This window comes from Helicoverpa armigera, chromosome 16, assembly GCF_030705265.1.
Source record: "Helicoverpa armigera isolate CAAS_96S chromosome 16, ASM3070526v1, whole genome shotgun sequence".
Taxonomy (NCBI): Eukaryota; Metazoa; Arthropoda; class Insecta; order Lepidoptera; family Noctuidae; genus Helicoverpa; species Helicoverpa armigera.
The window spans coordinates 8,820,810-8,842,492 of record NC_087135.1 but is presented as its reverse complement, the minus strand read 5'-3'; the positions used below and the strand labels follow the sequence as shown (position 1 = coordinate 8,842,492).

The following is a 21,683-nucleotide window of genomic DNA, read 5'->3' as shown; positions in this document are numbered from 1 at the left end:
CCACGGCCGGTGTGTCGCCTTTTTTGCTCGAACTTGGCGGACACACTGCCGTGTCTCTAGATAGTCTTGGTTAACTATTGATAGGTTTACTAGTTACTTCAAATTGAAATTACTCATTTCGTTACGTTTAGCAAGTTTAATTACGTGTATTTTTTACCAAAAAGACATTAATCTTATAATATTAAGCTTTCTTCTATATTTTGTACAAAAATAAACATAATTATTTTGCACCATGAATTAATTGACTTTAACTTAAGAATGAATCCATTAGAAACAAGTATCAAAAGACCAAACACGCGACTCATAAGTTTTGATATTGCAAACCAACTATGACCACAGCATAACTTTTCAAACAATAAAAGCTTTTACAACTGAATCGGTTAGTTAAATCTACTCCTCGTTACCTCATACTAGTTAGTTCCTACGAGCAAAGTTAGAGCGTATATTAGAACTAACTTCTGCCTGCGATTTCATCCGCGTCCCGTAGGAACTATTCTACGACCCGAAATAAAAGTATCATATTGCCTTCCTCGATAAATGGGCTATGTAACATTGAAAGAATTGTTCGAAACGGACTAGTAGTTCTTGAGATTAGCGCGTTCAAACAAACAAACAAAATCTTCAGCATAATAAAATATTACAAAGCTGAAGAGTTTGTTTAGTATAGGGTGTGCACCAGTTTCTCTTTAAGGTAAAGCTTTAAGTATCGGCTGAATACTACGCTTCATGAAGGATGTAATGCAATTTCCCCGTTCATGTAAATAGTGTGTAGCTTTCATGTTATGTCATGTTTGCAGCGCATTGTTGCATATTTTATTCATACAAGATGGAGTAGGTAAGTGATCGCAAAACATACTATAATGTGAATGCGTTAGGTAACTTTGTTTCTGTTGAAAATGTGGAATAATCTATATATATAAAAATGAAACCCGCTTTCCGTTGTCACGACATAACATGAAAACGGCTTGACTGATTTGGCTGAAAATTAGAGTGGAGGACCCGAGAGAAGGGTATAGGATAGTTTTTGTCACCATCCGGCTATAGAACGAGGGTGAAACGGCGGGCGAAAGCTAGTTATCTTCTAAACTCGAAATGACAACATGATCATTTGTATAAAAAAAAAACAGAGATTCGAATTGAGGACCTTACGATTTTTTTACGGTTGGAAAAGAAGAGAAAAGCTTTTCATTTTAAGATTCTTTATTTTATGTGACCTGTACCAATGACCCAGTAACAATAACCCTCATAAACTTTTACAGCCTTTGAGTCTTAAAGGACCAATACAGTTTACCGTACGGAGACTTATATACCCACGAGGGACTACTTACTATGAAAGATAGTTTAAGCCTACTACTTCTAAAGAGAATATGTTATATTTAGGTATGTTTGTAAGTACCCAGTATTTTCGATACTATATTTTTTAAATAAGGAAAAATATGGTGGACAGAATTCGTTTTATTTTCAATAAGAGAACTTTTGGTCAGTCAATTTATTTTGGTCCTTAGTTCCGAAGGATGTCTTGAAGCAAAATGGTAATGCAGCCATAATTTTCATTAAAGTTGTAATGAAAGCAAATGTTCGTCATAAAGCACACCAAGTCCAGACAGAAAGTTGTTCAATTAACTCAAACCTTTGAATTTCAAGCCGGGGTTTTGTTGCGAAAAATACCATTTAGCCGCTTCAATCGTTTCAAGCCACTAGAGGTATAAAGCAAAGCTTCACCCGCCTCAATTAGATTTGTAGTCTAAAGCGCTAAATAAAATTCCTTTATCGTTCTTTTAGGTGTTTCTTTGAGGCTAAAGATCTGCGGACTGATCCAGCGACTAATCTACCGACTGATCCACAATACTACGTCTGGGCGGGGTTATTGCTCTCTCTGACTCATGGCCGTTTGCAACTACTATGAACTGACATTATGGTTTTCGCGTAAACGACTTGTGTGTGAGTTTACGAGGTTTACTGCCATTTGCACACGAGCTTAGCAAATGTGCGTCAGTTATATGATTTAAAATCTTTATGGTTTAACTTCTTGATTTGGATCATTGAGACTATAGTGGGATCAAGATTTATTTGGGAGCTGTGGCATAAAATCTTTACGACTGTATTTGCAGATCTTCTTAAAACTGAAGCTTTGTTTGTAGCCCTTGAAACTTATAAACGCATTATTATCTAGGTTTATATTACCATTTCTCAAGCGAGAGAATTCTCTGAAACAATTATCTGTAATATTCAGGGTCGGCGGATATAATCCTCTAAAAAGTTTGCTCCAAAGAACATTACGAAATAAAATTACCGCCATCCCAACAAACATTATACTCTCAGAACAACAGAAAACTTGGTCCTTACCAGAAAAGTTTCCAACAAAAATTTGATTTAGCTCTAAGAAAAATAGGAGCAAATGGGTATTCCCAGGCTTTCGAGTTTTTCCAATATCACTTACTAGCTGTTCCATTGTTCTGGTTACATATGTCTGGCATAGATGGATCGGCTATAATTCCTACTGGCAATGTTTCTGCATAAATATCCATGTCTTTAAAAAGAAACTAGCATTTGTTTTGTATGAAACAAATGACTGTGGTTCTGCTTTGTGTTTGTTGAATTTGCTTGAGAACTACAGTTAAAGTTTGTTGTGTTAAATAGAAATTTTAGTCTACTTTGGTCTTTGTTTTAGTCTATTGTTTAAGTGTCACAAACCATACGATTAAACATGGAATTTGAAACAAGATTTCGTAATTGAGAATCCGCGTTTCGTTGTGTTTAGATTAGTGTTTTTTTTGCAGCAGATGTAGAGTGAATAGTCACAATAACGATATTTTCAGAATTCAAGAATCTGATGAGGTACATAAGCTCTACATAAGCAAAGACTTATTATATACGCTTTTTTCTGAAGAAATGTATAGTTTCCTCTATTAATATTAAAAGCAAATATTATAAAGGTCTTTATTTCATGCTTTTGACTAGTATTTATTTCGTTAATGATGTTATCGCGTTAATAAGCTTTATCAACTGCTACTGTTTTACATAAAAGGGCTAACATTTTGGTAAGGACGTAAAAACGGGTTAATAGCGTGACCGAAATTCTGCGTGTTTTCACATGTAATTAGCATATCGTATTTATGCGTTACACGTGGCAATGCGCTTTGTTTTAAATAGAGTGATAAAATATTAAATATAACAAATATTGGTAAGTATTTGATACGAAAAAATTTTAAAAATTTTCGCACACATATCATAGGTAATATTTATTTACTAAACTACAAAAAAGAATTTTGCAAATAGGTCCAGGCATTCTGATAATAGATGGATGTAAATAAAAAATAAAAGATCCCGAGGAATTGAGAATCTTCTCTTTTTGGAAAGTCAGCTAAGCTAACAGAAATCATAAATAAACATTTTAACATAAAAGTTTCGACGATAAACAAAATCTTTATTCTTAACAAGAATTTACAGGAAATCCGGGCGATTTTTATTACATTCCTAAAGTAGCATTTTACTGGCGCCTAGCATACTAGGGCAAAGTTCAAAGATGGCGGGAAACCCACCGCGCATGCGTACCGTAGCGAACAGCTGAGAGGCGGCCATGTTGAATCGTAGACATCATGTGCTTGGCATACTATTGCTTACAACCTGACCTTTTTATTTCACGTTTTTGGTCCTTTTATTCGCATTTTGAATGAAAAAAAAAACTAACTTTTTAGCCCAACTTACATACTTAGATATTGTATAAGTACAGGCTGAAATCCATAGATAATAAAACAAATGTAGGTATGCTTCACAGATGACATAAATATTGCTTAGATTAATAAGATATCAAAATGTAAGATTCTCTTTATGAAAATAAACGAAAGAACAACTCGACTAATCGAATATTTCAATCGGCTAATTGTCCGGAATATAGGTAAGGCTCTACCTCATTATAAATTGAAGAACAATCGATTTTCGATTCCTAATTTGTTTAAGTGGCCGGACTATCTACTTATGACTGTATAATGGGTATATCTATCTAATCAAAAGTTCCTATCGATACTGTAATAGGTAGGTATATAAAGTAGCGAACACATTATTAGAAACAACATAAAACTATGTAGTAGACAGTTCTATGACATAAATCGCTTATGTTTTCATGATATTTAGACAAGTATTAATACTTTTAATAAATAAGTAAAGTTCTTAGGTTATAAAACGGCTATAGCATCGATTTTATGTGACAATAACATTCGGTACTCACGGGTGGTTGCTATGAATTAGATGGATCAGTTTTCTTCACCGTCTGAGCCCGTTTCTCGGCAAACTCAGCACTCAGTCTGTGGGCCTTCAGCGTATTAGGTTTCGACATATTAACACTATCACTAACCCGACAAAACACTGACTTCCTATCAAAATTGACGCTTGACTTCAAAAATAAACACTTTTACTTAAAATACACAGTAAAGCTTAATATTACACGTTCGTTGTTACACTTAGGCTTGGATACGTATTTATCACAATTAATACGATATACCAGAACACATTTTAGCAGCGAAAAGCGATGCTTTCTTATCTAGAACACCAAATAAATTAATAAAGAGCTCCTATTGATCAAAAGTATTTTCTATACGCAACGGGAACGTTAACGCGCGCGTTACTGAAAGGCGATCACCGAGACTCGTAAATGTGACGGTAACATACAAGTCGCGGTTTCAAGACGGATTTAATTTACGTTTAGTGTATTATTTAACTGTTAAATAGGAGAAATTGTTATGATGTATATACAGGTATCGGGACGAAGTTGTGGAGTACCGTGGCGTGGTGTATTGTAGTGAAGTTGGTTGCGTATAGCACGCATGCGCGGAAGGGTCGCCATTGAAGACTTTCCTATTGTTGCCAGAGCCAGACTTTCGATGTAAAAAAAAAGTTCTATGGAATGGTCATGTATGTTGCGTATCAATATGTATTTTATAGCTGTGGTATAAAGTTTAATATTATTTGTTTCTGGATAATGGTAAAAAGCTAATGTTGTAGGGGTGCGGACCGCATGGGGTGGCTATCGGTAGGGTTATTATGTCATAGCTGAGCGCTCCGTGTGACTACAGATTTGTACCGTAATCATTTGATAATTATTTCGATAACGTTTTGATGGATCGACGGTTATGAATTGCATAACGGGGAACCTTGATAGTATTGAGGATAAAATTCCCAGGATTTTAAGACCAACAATGTACTGATTGTTTGTGTACTTTCTATTCATTCAATCAATCATGTTTTATGTCAAGGATTTAAAGACTTTTTCGATTGCTTATTTCACAAGGATGCAAAGTCTTAACGGTTTTGTAAGACTAGACTGTTTCCTTCCGATAGAGCTGCACTTTAAGAAAAATAAAACAAGCTGAATAAAATAAAAAGAAGACCTTTTGCAGGAACATGCTTTCTATCACGTTCTCGGACGCAGGTACAATCTTTTACTGAGAAATAAAAGCCGTGCAGTGGCGCTTTAACGACAAAAGTGTTGGTCCTTTTACTCGGAGAATCGGTCCTTCAGACTTTTGCTAGGTCATTTTAGTTGAAAGACCATGCTTTAGAATTTTGCAAAGGTAAACAAAATGTGATTCGCAAGAATAGTGATAGGGGTTCCAGTAAAAATAACTGTTGTTTTTAAAATGTTAATAATATGCTTTTTATATTTTTTGAATTTGCAGCGTTTTACTTTGTAAGGTATATGGTAGTCTATCCGTCAGTTGCACAAAGCCCCGTTAAAGCTTCTTTAAATCTATTGCTGACTCTTTCTTTCTGAACAAGGTAAAAAGTGACAGCAAAGTGAAAGTGGTAAACTTTGTATGTGAGATCTTTTAGTTTTTATCAAAATACCATTTACCTAATAGGTATTTATTTGACACGGCGAATATTCTACCATACTTTTTCTACATAACAAACCCTACACCACAGCCCAATAAAATCCCAAGCCACTCCATTCCTAGACCATTCAAATAAACCAGTAAGAGGCCATCAAACGAAAATACGTAGTCATCTTTTATCACGTGAGGCTATGCAATTCTCCGTCGGAGCGATAAAATGTCGCTCAGAGCCGTTCTGAGCGTACCACAGTCCCTTGGCTATCGTCATTCGCGTGCCCCTTGCATTGTGATCACGTAGTAAGCTTTGAGTTGTTGACACAGTTTTACGCCGTCGATGTAAGTTATCCTGCAGCATTTTATGGCTCTTGAATGAATTTGCGAAGGGTTTTGGTTGTGATTGAAAGTTTAAGGTTATCCCTGACTGTCCCTGAGGTATTATGGGGTTGTGATCATCGGTCTGATCGTGGTCTTGATAGAACATTATTTGGTCTATGAATAGTGGTTAAAGTTTGAATAATACATAAGGACATCTTTGTCTCCTTTCTTATCATTTTCCGATTCTATTAATTGGACTTCACACGGACGTTCACTGCACGATTCTTTTAATTATTCTTATAATAAAAAAAAAATGTTCAAACTTATAATAATAATTATGTAGGTATTACAGCTATGAATCTAATAAATTAGCATAGGAGAACGTATTAAAATTCCAAAACAAAAAGCAAAGAACACACTCCAACTTTTTGTAATTAGCGCAACTTTTGTTTCTCACATTCCGAATTCAAAATGTAAAACAAAATGGCGTCGCGATAAAGGCGGGAACTGTTGTTTGCTTCTGTAATGGAAAAGTCACACATAAAGTGTGGTTTTAATCCCAGTTGGAATTCTGTTGGGAAACAATATTATTACAGTATTCATTAAGTTGTGAAGTTTATTTGTAACCCGTTTTCCCGTCATACCATATTTTTTGGAGAATTGTAACTTTCATAAACTTTAAAGACTTTGGTATATAATTAAATTGAAGGGCTAGGCTTTAAAGAGTATTAAGAGTAGTAAGGGACAGAAAATAACACATTTTCTTCAGTAATTTTTGGTAACATTGAACTGGTTCTAAATTTTTTTCACTCATTATTTAGGTAAGTACTGTCAGTTATCTCTTTGTTTTCATTTATTTTTTACATCTGATTGAGAAACTGAAGCTAACATTATAATACCAGGCTTTTAATTGTTAGAATGTTATACACGACATTTAAAAACGGCCCTTGCCAACATAAAAAAAGTTACCACCGGTTGTTTTTTTTTAATCCAAAGGGTTACCCTCTCAAAATTTTAAATCCAGAATGAATTAAAAAGAGTTCGTATGTAAATATAAAACAAACAAAGCCGTCGGGTGAGTCATAATCCTGCAATTGTGAAAATCAATAGCGTCCATCCCCCACGCGATCTGTACTCACTTGTGTACAAAGCTCTCGTGTTGTAACGATGGCATACAAAGAACTGGTAATTTATTTTTGAAATTTATTTTTGAATAATTATTGTTATTTTTTTATGATCGAGGGTTCATACAGGTGTAGATATTATGTTTATTTAATTTTGGTAAACGAATTTTCTATAGATTTTTTAATTATTTTTTTTATTGTAAATTAATGATTTAGCTTATATGAGTTTTGTATTGTTTTTTGCCAAGCTTACATGATGGCACATTTATTAATCTTGAATAATAAAGGTTTTTGTAGGATATAGATTTTTATATTTAACATGATGGTAATTATCATAACCTAGTTTTTTATAATTTTAATTAAAAAATTATTAAATCATCCAATAAGAATTTTTGGCAGTAGACTTAACAGGCGTTTAGAAATTAGAAAAATGTTTCACAACTCAATTTTCGCACATCTTTCTACAAGAAAGAAAAGAAGCTCTATTCTACATCCTCTATTAAATAAAACCATCACGCTTACACCTCTATGACCTATCACGCTCACAGTACACCCCAGTCATCACCATCCCTCAGTTGTCAGCGTGTATCCGACAAAATATACCAAAACGTCCGAAAACGTCCCTTAAGGGGATCTATTTTATGACGAGGCCGTTCACTTGTTACAATGACGTTCAATCATTTCATATTAGCCCTAGGAAATATTGGGATATAAGTGCTATAGAAAACATAGCTTTTATTTTGTATAATGGAGGTATGGAGGTTTTATATGAGAATGGTGCTCGAAAGCTGTCCACTGAAGATTAGTGGTGCGTTTAATTTTATGTTATGTTATGTGCGATAAAAATCGCCGCAGATTCCTTTTTTGTCCTAACTTGTACATACTAAAAAGTAAAGAAAGTATTTATGTGATTATTTTTGTACATGCTTGGTACACATTTGTATAAACATCTTTATTTAAGAAATTATTAATACTAGAATTTGGATATCAAGCTCATTAACAACCACCCATTTGTTTAAAGGCCCACTCTCATAACTCACAAAAAACTTTAAAACCACTCTATTACGAACACTCGTAGCACTTTTCCATGGAGTTATGAGCCGCCTATTTAAACAACGGGACGGTAATTATATTTGGAGCCCGAATACCCATAATGTGTCCGCCCGAGCCCCGCTTATTAATTAATTTATTGAGTTCTCGCGACACTTAATTAAATCTTCCGTAGTACCGACGTGCAGCCATTCCGGTATTGATCCAATAATCCAGAGATGTATGTAGAATTTTGAATTTCGAACTACATTATTTGAAAATAGAACGTTTTTATTAAAACGAATATTCCAGAGATTTATGTAGAATTTTTAATTTCGAAGTACATAATTTGAACTTTGAAAATAGAACGTGTTTTGTATGGGTGCTTTTGAGTTTATGGATTTTTTAAACATTGGATTATGTCTTTGCTATGGGTGCGGTTGATATCGAATTTCAATCTGAGATATGCACTATGAGGGGTCAGATATTGTGTCTTTATTAATATAGTAGATTTAAATTTAAAAATATTTGTCAAAAACAAAGGTGCTGAAAGTAAAGCGTAAAAACAAAAACTGCTGACCTCACACTACTTCTAATAGGAAATGTTCCCAAAAAAATCAAAGCAAACTTTATTAATCGTCAGACTCTAATGGCATCCAAAACAGTGACGAAGGTTCTATCAAACAAAAGCTGCCAGTTGTTAAGGGATTAATGAAATGTTTTTGCTGACCGCACTGACTTGCACATCGTATGCGCGGGGGAATTTATTGGCGGGAAAAATACGGCTTTATTGGAAATCTGAGCTAAGATTCTATTTACGAAGAGGATGTTTCTGTTCACGCGCGATTTAATTTGTTGAGTAGATTGCTTTAGTTCTTGGAGTTTAATTACATCCTTAATTACCCTAGTAAATAATATTAAAAACAGTTACGGCATTGCTCTGAAAACTACACAACTAAGTTTTTTCTTACCTTGTCCTCCGCTTCCTCTGCCCTGCCCTCGGCTTCCAGGACTCGCTGCTCGAGCTCCGAGAGCTGAAACAAAGGAAAAACATGCCATTAGATGTCTGACTAAAGAAAAACACACTAGCAAAGATCTTAAGAAACAGAACACGTAGCGCCATCTCTCAGCAAACTCACGTAAACGCTTGCTGAAACAGCGCCCCTAGAGAGCAAAACGGTATTCCCGAACCATTTTAGCCAGCGTGTTCTCTACGTGATTCTCGCGCCACCCGCTAGATGGCGTTGTCGCAACAAAAGTACTTTATTGAACCACGTGGTGTTACGCAAAATATAAGTTGGTATATCTAGCTATTTATCAGGGAGGCTGTAGAAAAGGTATGATTGTTATGTAAGAGCGAGCATTCGTGCGGTTTCTGAGGCGGAGGGCGGAATCGGCTCGTGAAAGGGTACATGTTACTTGCAAAATGTTATAGCAGTGATATATGTCCGTAAGACACGAGTTAGATTGTATTTGAATGGTTTATTTCGGTGTGAAGACGGGCTATCCGTTTTATGTGCGTTTGGATATGGAAATAAATTTACGTATAGAATTCCGAAAATAATTATTTACTTGGCGAGTTTCAACGGCATTATTGATAGAACCTTTCATTGCTATTTCATTCATTATGTAATTCAATATTCATTGCCATTGCAAATTATCAACATTTAAAGACTGATGAATGGGAACAGCGATATTTTTAGATAAAGTAGTACAGATGAGCTATTATTATTCTATCCTGAATAATATAATCGATACACATGGTAACCGTTTTAAGTATATTTTTCTAGAAATAGGTAGCTTAAAGTAAAGTTGAGCACTAAAATATCACGTTCATATTCCTATCCTAAAATGGCAAATAAATGGGTTTTAGATATTTTCTATCTCTCTATTTATTAGTATCTATAGTTGTCGTGCTAATATTCTGACCCGTAGAGATTAGTCAAGGTGTAAACCCTAATCTGACTAACTTGCTCACAGTTGCACACTTAAGCTGCCATGTACTAATGCAATATCTAGGTATGTATAACACGCATAGTTTGTATCACGTACGAATGTATTTTCAACTTATACGTAAAGCAACACTTGATCCTTTTTCCCCTTTTTTTCCATTTCATGTTACAATGGCTGAATTGACTGAGATAAAATTTGGCAAGAAGATAGAAGGTGCTGAAGGCCAAAATAGGCCAAAAAATTCATTCGTATGGTAAATGACAATGACGATATGCATCATTTGATTGTGGCAATTTTAATGCATTGTAAAGTCATTTTAGTAATTAGAGCAGAATTTTGAGTCAACATTAACCACAGCAATTATAATAACTCTTCTATAAGAAGACATGAAACTATCTGAAACTCTCTTCATACCAGATGTACATAGCACTGTTTGTAACACATAAGCACCCAATCAGAGTATTCTTCAAAATCCTTTATTTCTTTGTCTATACAAACTCTGTAACGAAGCCAAATAAGATTGTATGCACATTGAGATTGCAAGTGCGGCTCCTGTCAGTTTGTACGAACTACTTGCGAATATGCAATAAATCACCATCGAACTTTCAGCTTTTCAAACAAAATACAGGTGCCGTAGTTTTCAAAATATTTCTCGTGATTTTGTTTTGGGAATGTCTGCGGTGAGGGGGGAAAATGGTTACGTCTATGCAAGTAGATATTATAAAATTGACAAGGTATTTTGAATTTTAAAGAAGTTTATAATGCTGTTTTAAGTATATGTTTATCTAAGGTTCACAAAAGTATAATTGTATTACGTTTCAGAAAATTGTAGGGAGAGAATACGAGTTCAACGAAAATTAAAAATTATATATATTTTTTAGTTTTACTTCGCACGATGCAGGCTTAAACTTAGCGCTATCTACCACCTCATATTTACGAGCTTCATATATGCCTACTAGGCATACCACATGACCCAGTCACATATCACCACTAAATCGACATAACACTATACTGGTTTACACCAACCACTTAACCTGACCTCTTCACTCCTCATCTCACGATCAACATTCAAAGTACACTCGAGGTCAACATAATTTGGCCAGCGAGTATTTACAGCACAATAATGACGCATTTGGGTCAGACTTCTGACAAGTCCTCTTGAAGAGTAATGTCAGTTTTATTGACGTATGTACCGTATCTTGCCGAAACGGAGTGTTTATATGAGTTCTGACTTTCGGTCCTGTCTTGATATTGTGCGTTAGTTACGAGGGGTTGTCGCTAATTGATTTTGTTTTGAACACATAAATCAACTGTGCGTGTGAATGTTTTGAGTTGACTGTGTTGTGGGTGACTGTACTTATAGCCTTCAATTGAATCGGTAGGTAATGAATCAAATGGGTTTGAAGAAAATTAGCAAATAAATTCTTTTGCGAAAATAAGTCTATTTCAAATTACAGTAGAATTCATATATAACGACTTCGCTTATAACAACTAATCGGTTTTAGCGACGATAATCTTTACTCAAGTTAGGTTTCGTATATAGGTACTAAGACAATATAACCGTTTAGTGCGACTCCGGTTTAAGCGACCAACTGCTTATAGCGACCAATATTTATTATAATACGTCCGGTTAAAACGACACACGCGCAATGTTTTGTTTACCTACGCACTCGCACCCCCGCCCCGCTACAAACATTCTAAAACCAAAATAAGCCAAATCAGTCCAGCCATTCCGGAGTTTTAGTCAGACTAACGAACAGCAATTCATTTTTATAAATAAGAAGACTAGCTGACCCCACAAACTTCGTATCGTTTAAACCTTCCCTGGACCTCTACGAACATTTTAAAACCAAAATAAGCCAAATCGGTCCAGCCATTCTCGAGTTTTAGTGAGACTAACGAACATCAATTTATTTTTATATATAAGAAGATAATAATATGTATTCGTAAGTTATGTATGTATGTACAAGTTAAGTTATGTACTTAAGAAATAATCCGTCCGTTTTGTGCGTCGTCCGGTTAGAACGACATAGTATCGTCGGTCCCTTGAAGGTCGTTATATCCGGATTCTACTGTATTTACCTAACCAATGAATTACGAAGAAATTAAAAAATTAGATAACAGCAGAAAAAAAATAGAAATACAGTAAACAGCCTTTCCATCCATCTCATCTCCAAAATAAACCCAAAATAATCCCAATCTCAAACAAGCAACATTCCCAATTTCATACTTTACAAAATAACGGTTCACATCAAGCAATTTCTTGGTCCAAAGCGTCGTAAAGGAACTGGCTCCAAACTTATGAGCTTTAACATCAAATGGCATGTTCAGGCGATCACTGATGCATCAAATCAGAGTCACGCTGAGGGAATCGAAAGGAGATTTAGCTTTAGATTTACGTTTGGTATCTAGATGATGGGACCCTGGGAGGCGATGTAGAGACCGTATTTCAGGATTTCATTCATTTAAAACATAAATTTCATTCCATTGGTTTAGAACTAAATTGTACAAAATGTGAATTATTTATTACTGACACGACTGACAGACAAATGACAATATCCAAATTTCAATCATTAGCACCACAGATTAAAATTATAGATAAACAGTCTCACCGCCTCCTTGGGGCTCCCATCCTAGACCAATCTTTTTCTACATTTATTTCGGAAAAAATTGATAATTTCAACGATATTTCGGAACGCCTACAGAAAATATCAATGCATTCGGCCATCACAATTATTCGACACTGCTGTTTTGGTCCTAAATTTACACATTACCTCCGTTCTTCTCATCTCTTTAAACATAGCCACCTTTTAGACCCAATTGATAAAATTATCCGCCATACCCTCAGCTCCATTCTCAATGTGGCCCTGGACGACCGAGCCTGGCAACAAGCCACATTGCCCATCCGGATGGGAGGTCTCGGCGTCCGCAAAATTACCAGTATTAGTTTACCGGCATTCATATCCTCGGTTCACGGCACCGAGAAATTAACCAGGAATATTCTTACTCCAACACTGGCTGATTTCGAGGTGCCGTATTTAGCCGAGGCTATGGATGCATGGAAAATTACTTGCCCGAACGAAAATTTACCCAGCAACCCGTCTTCCCAAAGACAGTGGGATGAGCCGCTCTGCAGAGTAACCCGGAATAGTTTGATAGAAACGGCAATTACTCCTGCTGAGCGAGCGCGCCTACTGGCTGTGGGTAGATGGGAGTCGGGGCTTTGGCTTCAGGCACTACCGTCGTCAAACATTGGCACCATGTTTGACGATACAACTTTCCGCCTCGCTACTTGTTTACGTATAGGAGCACCGTGCTGCTCCCCTCATCGCTGCCACTGTGGTGAGGCTGTCACCAGCCTCGGACACCACGGCCTGTCGTGCAGCCGCAGTGCGGGCCGTATTGCGCGGCATGCAAACATAAATGACATTATCCGTCGAGCTCTTGTTGCCGTCGGGGTACCAGCTGTATTAGAACCAAACGGCTTGGCACGCGACGACGGTAAGAGACCAGACGGCATGTCGTTATTCCCTTGGAAGATGGGTAGGCCTTTAGTATGGGACGCAACCTGTGTCGATACTCTTGCGCCATCACACCTTCCAAGTTCTGCGTGCTGTGCTGCTGCTGCCGCTGCGGCTGCGGAGAACCTCAAGCGGCGGAAATATAGTGGCCTTGTCGGAAACTATATTTTCGAACCGTTTGGGGTTGAAACCCTCGGGTCGTGGGGTCCGAATGCCCACATTCTATTTAAAGATCTTTCTAGGCGGCTGGTTGACGCTTCTCGTGACCAGAAGGCTGGCTATTACCTCGGACAAAGAATCAGCATGGCGATCCAACGAGGTAATGCTGCCAGCCTCTTGGGCACGCTCCCAGTTGACAGCGATGGGGACGAATTTTTTGACGCTTTTTAGTTGTTTGTTTTACTAGGATAGTTTTTGATTTTTATTGTAAATATGTATTGTAAATATTAAAGGCTCTCATAGCTTATGACTGATTTAGCTTTTAGATAAATTAGATGTTTGTGTTTGAATGTGTTTGCCGTGTGCAATTACTTGAGGGAGAAGAAGCAATATGGATTTTTGGTAGCAATATTTTGTGTTTAATATTTTTTCACTTAAATGTAAATCGAAGACGGCAAATATGGAGATAGATTGAACCTTGCTAAGGTAATAATAGTTTAGATCTGGGTGCTAAAAAGAGCTCACAGGATACGATTGAAACTGTGAAAGACTTTTCAGAAAGTAGCTTCCTTTTCTTGAATTCCAGAAGTGTCGTAGTGCGCGAAAAGGCTCAGAATTTTGAGAAAATTGGTATTCAACAGTACCTAGATCCTTGTTTCATAATAAACACGAATTACATAATTTATTTCAAGCGACTAAATCTCAGCCGTTTTGCTCAACTAAAACAAGCGGCCCAATTTTCTGCATCGCGTCACTTGCTAAAGATTTCAACTGTGAATTGTGAAATTTTCCACCGGACGGGTTTCGAACCTTTGATGTCTGCAGTGCGGAAGCTTGGCTTTCAAGTCCAGTTTGTTACTTCCATAGTTTTTGGAAGTGTAATGTGATTACCGGCTTGGTGACTGGAGTTTAAATGTTTCTGAAGTGTTTGGAGCTTGGTTTATGAATTCTGTAATTTGGTTAGTGTGTTTTGGAGGAAATTGCAGTATGGTGTTCAAAGTTAAAGGAGCTATTTAAAACATACTAGTCTAAATTAATATTTTCACTAAGACGGTGGTATTTATTTAAAGTAACATTTAAAACAATATTTGAGCTTTGGTGTGAAATTAAGCAATTTTATCGTCACACAGTACACTCAAATGTAGGTGCTTAATTCGTTTTTACTATAAATGTCTTCTTTTTATGACCTTTTTAAATCTCCTGACCTTTTAGTAGGTATTCGATTTCTGAAGATCCCATTTTATTGCTATAAAAGGACCGTTAAACCAACCGATTGCGTTGGTGGTTCAAGTTCTAAGATCAACGTTTACTACTATAAAATGTCAGGCAAAAAAGTTCAAATGGTTGACCTTAACAGTATTGACATTTTCAATAAGTAGACCCAAGTTACTACTAAAAGATTGAATTATAATTGGTCTAGAAGATATAATTCCGAAGATATTATATTTAGAAGTTCATTTGTACATATGCACTTAACTATATGAATGACATAAGAATAAAAAAATCCAAAATTTTATTATTTTTATTCAAACTACTTATCCTTATACAAAACTAAAAATAAAATACTATATACAAAATGTATATAAACATAAAACATAATATAAAAGAGCATCGATCATAGTTTATGTTTGTATATATGTATAGTGTGTACATTAATAATTCAATAAAAACTTACTTTTTTATTCTAGTTTGTAGATTTTTAGTTACCTATAGAAAGTATTTTTAAGCTTGTAAACATAGTTGGTATTATTTATTTAATTGAATAAAAATTTCAAAAGACAAGCAACACCAGCATACGGTAGCAAACTTACCTAACACCCATTTTTATTCAAGATTGTCCCGTCATATTTCGTTACCAGATTTTCAGAGCGCTTCAGGCTAACATTTTCAGCAGACCGGCTATAAGTAATTGGGTTTTGCTGATGGAAAAATGCCCGGTCAAAACTGTCTTTTGGCCTCCCCTTTACCGGGAGGACCTAATTTTGTTACTAGATGTGTGAGGATGCACACCTCACACCTGCATTTGTTTTAAATAATTCTTGATTGTGTTTTGTTTTTGGGTAAGTTATATGAGCCCATACGCCTACGTTAGTATGTCAATTTATAAGACTTTTTTTTAAGTTTTGTTAGTCTATTGTATAGTTATGAATCACATGATCTATAGCTAAGTATTCTGATGCTATATACCAGATTCCTTATCTATATTTCTTAGCTTTTCCAATTTCAACAGTAGCGACACCTACTGAAAGAGACACCAGGGCTAATGAAAAATTCAATCACAGAGGGTTAATAAAAAACGCAGATCACAAACCGACATTGTATACTATATACAGAAAATTCAAACAATAAATTACTAACTCCAGGTCACTCTCAATTTGTATACATCCACTTTATATAATTTCCTTTGCGGTCATCTCCAGCTATTAGCAACAGATCCAATTAAAACAAACCACCACCTGATACCCTACACTGTATCACAGAAACCTATCATTAAACGTTATTTAACCAGGTTTAACAATCAAATTTGCGCGCGTCGCGAACCGCTGATAAAGTAATTATCGCCTTCCGTGCACCAATTAAGGCTGTATGCATCAATCATAATGCCTATCAGACCGTCTAATTACTGTCTCAAATGGTAGTGTGGTTTGTTGTTTGTTTTAAGGCTTTTTTAGGCTATTGGTATGGCGAAAATTTGTCTAAGAACATAATTATTGTGTGAAACTTTATCCCACCCAAAACAAAAATGTGAAAGACTGCCAAGTTCGATAATATGGGAATGCTTCGCCTATAAAAGAAATGAGATCTGAATAAGTACCAAGTTCCATACACATACCTCAGTTAAAAATAGTTACTTTTTAATGATGTTACTTGGCAAGTTTTCATACACCTTGTTATAAACCTACTAAACGCAATGAATCAAGTATTTAATTTTCTATTAAAACTTGCCAAGTAATCATCATTAAAAAGTAACTATTTTTAACTGAGGTATGTGTATGGAACTTGGTACTTATTCAGATCTCATTTCTTTATAGGCGAAGCATTCCCATATTATCGAACTTGGCAGTCTTTCACATTTTTGTTTTGGGTGGGATTTCATTTATTTTTGTAAGGTTGTTTATTTTATTTTTTCTTATGATGAAGTTAGTTAAAGAAATGTCTCATTTAAACTATTTTTAGATTTTTAATATGCACTATGTTTCTTACAAAGAAATGAACTAGATTAACTAAATGGACTAGATTTACCAACTGACTGACATGACATGTTATCATATATTATGTTCGTGGATCAAAGTTACACATTCGTTATTTTCGAAAGTGATTCACACTTGGCCGTTTTCAGATTTTACTTTACTTTGACTAAATACAAACCTTTGTACCATTCGAAGATATATTATATAAATATAGATAAATTTAGTTCGTTTTAGTTCCTTAGGGGTATAAATTTACACCGGGTATAAAACACCTTCATTATTTTGAAACCGACTCACACTTGGCCATTTTCAGATTTTTCCCTTTACCTTGACATAAAGACCTACCTCCATGCCAAATTTCAAGTCAATACGACCATTGGAAGTGGTCTAGGTTTTTGATGAGTGAGTCAGTGAATCAGTGAATCAGTGAATCAGTCAGTGAGTGTATAGTAAAAATAGCGATTTTCTGACGTCAATATCTCAAGACCTACAATAGGTATATTAATGAAATTTTGTATTTTAGATAAGTGAGGGGGTCTCAACAGATACTAGAAATTTGATATGCGTAAATAAAATAGATTTTGAGTTACAGGGGGGTCGAATTTGGCCCGAAATGGTTCGTGTAATATAACCCACGGCCGGTGTGTCGCTTTTTTGCTCGAACTTGGCGGACACACTGCCGTGTGTCTAGATTCCTATCCTAACAATGGTATAGTTGAAATCATTATCGCATACCTTTGATAGGTATCTAAAACAAAAATTAGACTTATCAAACTCTAACTGATGAATTGTTTCACCTAACTTCAAGAGTGGGAAATTCAAAGAGACAGGACTAAATATTTACGTCGACCACAAAGCTAATTTCATGAGACAATCTCAGCACCGGTGTTAAATACCAATTCCCAACGAATTTACGTTCAAAACATCTTAGTGGCCGCAATAAACGCTTAGTACAACCTCAAGACGTCCGCCCGGCACGGTGGCCGAGCGATAAATGATCCCCGCGGTGCAACGGGACACGGACCGATCAAATATTAACAAACTACCCTACCTCACGGCGATTCAAATGTACTCGTTTATTGCTGCTATTGCGAGATTCAACTGAAATATGTTGCACTATTTTGAAATAGCGTTTCAGATTCAATTTAAACTGCTATAAAGGATGGTTGTTGGAATGGTGCTTTACAACATTTTCGTTTACTTACATCATAGTCATTTTATATGGAAATCTCTATTTGTTTTCAAAATGTAACAGTTTCATAAAATATTGTTTGTTTAGTACAACTGTATGACACATGAACTTGTAAGTAATCATTAGACAATGATTACGAAATACCCAAATGAATAGTTGCATAAAGTCATATTTTAAATTGACCCTTTTATGACGACTGTTAAAAGAACATTCAAGAGTTTCAAAGCTACTCATCTTCAAATAAGCCGAGATCGATTTTATAACAGTCTCGTAAAAACTAGTGTGGTCCTCCGAGACGGCAAGTTTGACTAAAACGAGGTTTCAACGGAGCCCAACTTTCTATTTTAAAGTCCATCTAAATCTTAGTAGACTTCCAAGTTTTGATGGGAATTGACTTCCTGAAAGTTAGACGTTATGTTTTCTATAATGTCGGCCATAAAAGTTGCGACATACCATGTATTGTAGACTGTAGCCAACTTTTAGACGCCAGAGCCATATTTCAAAATGCGGTTGACGTCGTAAAAATAGTAAATATGTTGGAATATTGGCAGCCAAATAACCGACTATAAAATGCTTCACACACTCCACAAAAGTTACTACACTCTGTATAAAACTACAATACCCTTCCCCAGATCGTTTAGATGTCGAAACTAGATTTTAGAAGTTAGGGTTTAGAAACTCACTCCAGTCACAAAGCTTGTAGTTTTCTAGAAAAAAATGCTGGCTGGGTATTTAAACAACAGTCCCGGGAAACGAAACTTTTTATACAGTGTCTCCAAAACGATTTTATTTTTATTTTACGCGTACCCCGAGACCAAGTTGGGAAAACTTTTTAAAGTTTCCCAACTTCTTTGTGATTAAGTTACAAAAAGAAATGGATCTATTTCCTAAGTTGGAACTTGCGAGAATTCCTGGATTTTTGGTTATTCGACGATTTTAAAAGGGCAATTTGTGACGGAACCGTTTTCGCTAACTTCGTTCGTTTTAGTAATAGAATTTAATTCATGGTTTGGCTTCGGGCTTCTGCGTGTCAGTCTGTACCTGCTGATGTCGTAACCATTTGTAAAATAAATTGCTCTTTCTCTGTCTTTATTTTAACTGTTTATTTTTTGCGCGGAAAATGCAGAAGTTTAAGGTCGTTGACTGTCATGGTACAATCTACAAGCTTCTAATCCAAGAATTGTAAAATTTGCTTCACGGATACGAAAGATATTAATCATAATCTTTTGTTTCCAAATTATTTGAAACTAAATAACTTTCTTAATTTAACTAATTAGATTTGTAATTTCCTCAACCAGCTAATTACTAACAGGTCATGCGATCTTGCACCAACATATTACAACAGCAAACTACACATCAAATTCAACCACCGTTTTCTGCCAAACTTGAAATGTACCGCTGCAGCAATTCCAGCGGCTAAATGCAGCTAAGCATTCCACGAGGGAAATGAAGCGAGATTCCGAGTCGTCAGTGCACACGTAACGTATGTAATTAGACGTAACAAAGAGCACAGCGCTTCGTCGCTGGATTGTCCGACCGCGCTAAATGGAATTTACTTTTTGAATTTATAAAGTTGGAATTTCTGAGTCGGGAATACGTATTCTGTTTCGTTGGGTAATTGAAACGTCGCGTTTATTTGGAATTGTGTTTTTTGCTTGTTTATTTATTTTTCTTTTGTTAAGGTTAGAGCTGTTTATTTTTCCGAGCATAAAGTAGGTTGTTATTTTTTCAGTGTTTTTTTTTTGTTGTAAATTAGGGCTCTTGAAAGTAGTTAAAACATTCCCTATAAACGGTCATTACCACTACTGATAAAATACTTAAAATATAGTGGTGTGTATTTTATCTTTACATCATCATCATCTTCCTTCATAAACTGACATTATTTCATGCGAAAACCCCCTAAAAATACAGTCAACACCCAACCACTTCACTCTCAGAATTATGTTAAAAACCCTCAAATATACATGATAGAGCAGCTTTAAAGGGCCCCATAGAATGCTCAAAAATGCTCCCCTTGAACCGTCAGTAATGACACTTGTCCCAGTTTCACCCCACTGAAGGGTTTATCTGAAAACTTTGCGAAGTGACACGTCAGCTGTCAAGTCATAAATATGAGAGTTTTCTAATTAATTCTATGAGTGTGTGAAAATAATCATGTATGTATGATATTTATGGATGTAACTATGAATGTCAATATCTTATTGGGATATCTAAGTATTTACAATAGGTCTCAATTTTAGCATTAAAAATATAATTTAAACAAATAACTCAACATTGGCTAAAATTATATAATTATCATAAGCGTGTCAGATTCAGTGTCAGATTCGTGTCACAATCAATAATTATCACAAACGATAAAACCCAGAATTTCTACACAACTTCCCAAATCTTACACAATTTCTAATCAACCAAATCTCCAGCATTTTACATAACCACTACCCAAAACAAGTCCAACATAACCTTACCCAATTCCACTATCACGCGTACCTGCCACTACCCAACTTCACCCAACTTATATGAAAGCGCAACTAGAAGCGATGCAACTGACATTATAACCCGACAAAGTTCAAAACCCGAGATTATATTAGAAGCACTATTAACGGTACTCGTACTGTGAACTTGGAGGAGAGATATCAGAAGGTTCATTCAAAGGGTTACAAACCTATTTTGATAGATTTTGTATTGAATTCATGTAGTGTGTCAAGTTAATTATTGCCAGGTGTAAGTGGCTAGCGGTTAAAGTACATGGCTTTTGAGTATTTGTGTGCTCGTTCAATTAGAGGTCAGGCAACTTTTATTAGTTAGTTATACGTGCTTTCTAGGTATATCTTGGACACAAATGGGCTGAGTAAAGACGAAGGAAAGTGTCTCAAGGAAACCTGGACTTATAAGTCTGAAATTACCAATCCACCTTGTGCAAGCATGGTGATTGACGCTCATTCTGTCGTGAGGAGAAGTGGCCTGTGTCCAGCCGTAGGACCATACTGTCCCAGTATTCCCCACTTCTTCAAGTTAGCTTAAAAACTGTACCGAGTGAGTCTTTTGCCCATTACCTACATAACTGCGACTCGCCCACCGGTATCACGAACTTTATAAAATCAGTTTAGTTGTGTGTACACCTGTGTTATAGTGCAGTAATATCCCTTTGAAGCCCGCTCCAGCAATTCTCACATTCATGTCAAGTTAGGTTAAGTTTAACTTCGGTAAGTTCTCGTGTTGCGATAGTCTTTTTTTTGAGCTATGGTATTCTTTGGTAGTTAAAGTCAAGATGTAGTAGCGGTAACAGTATGTAGTATGATTATTTTAATCCTGATCCTGGTCCTGATGCCTGATGGGCGGTAGTAGATAAGCAAAGGTTTACAAGCAAA

The 21,683-nt window shown here is 35.8% G+C and overlaps 1 protein-coding gene across 15 annotated transcripts in view; it reads right to left on the bottom strand.

Annotated features, from left to right (window-relative positions):
- The window catches only part of LOC110372116 (uncharacterized protein), a 347,254-nt gene that overhangs the window by 52,492 nt on the left and 273,079 nt on the right, over positions 1–21,683 (bottom strand). For 13 of the 15 annotated variants that reach the window (XM_064038470.1, XM_064038468.1, XM_064038472.1 and 10 more), the window contains one exon: positions 9,271–9,333. In XM_064038470.1, coding sequence (XP_063894540.1) covers positions 9,271–9,333 — 63 coding nt within the window. Of the gene's footprint in view, positions 1–4,228; positions 4,805–9,270; positions 9,334–21,683 lie in introns of those variants that run through there. The other 2 variants (XM_064038483.1, XM_064038481.1) reach the window with 2 other exon arrangements.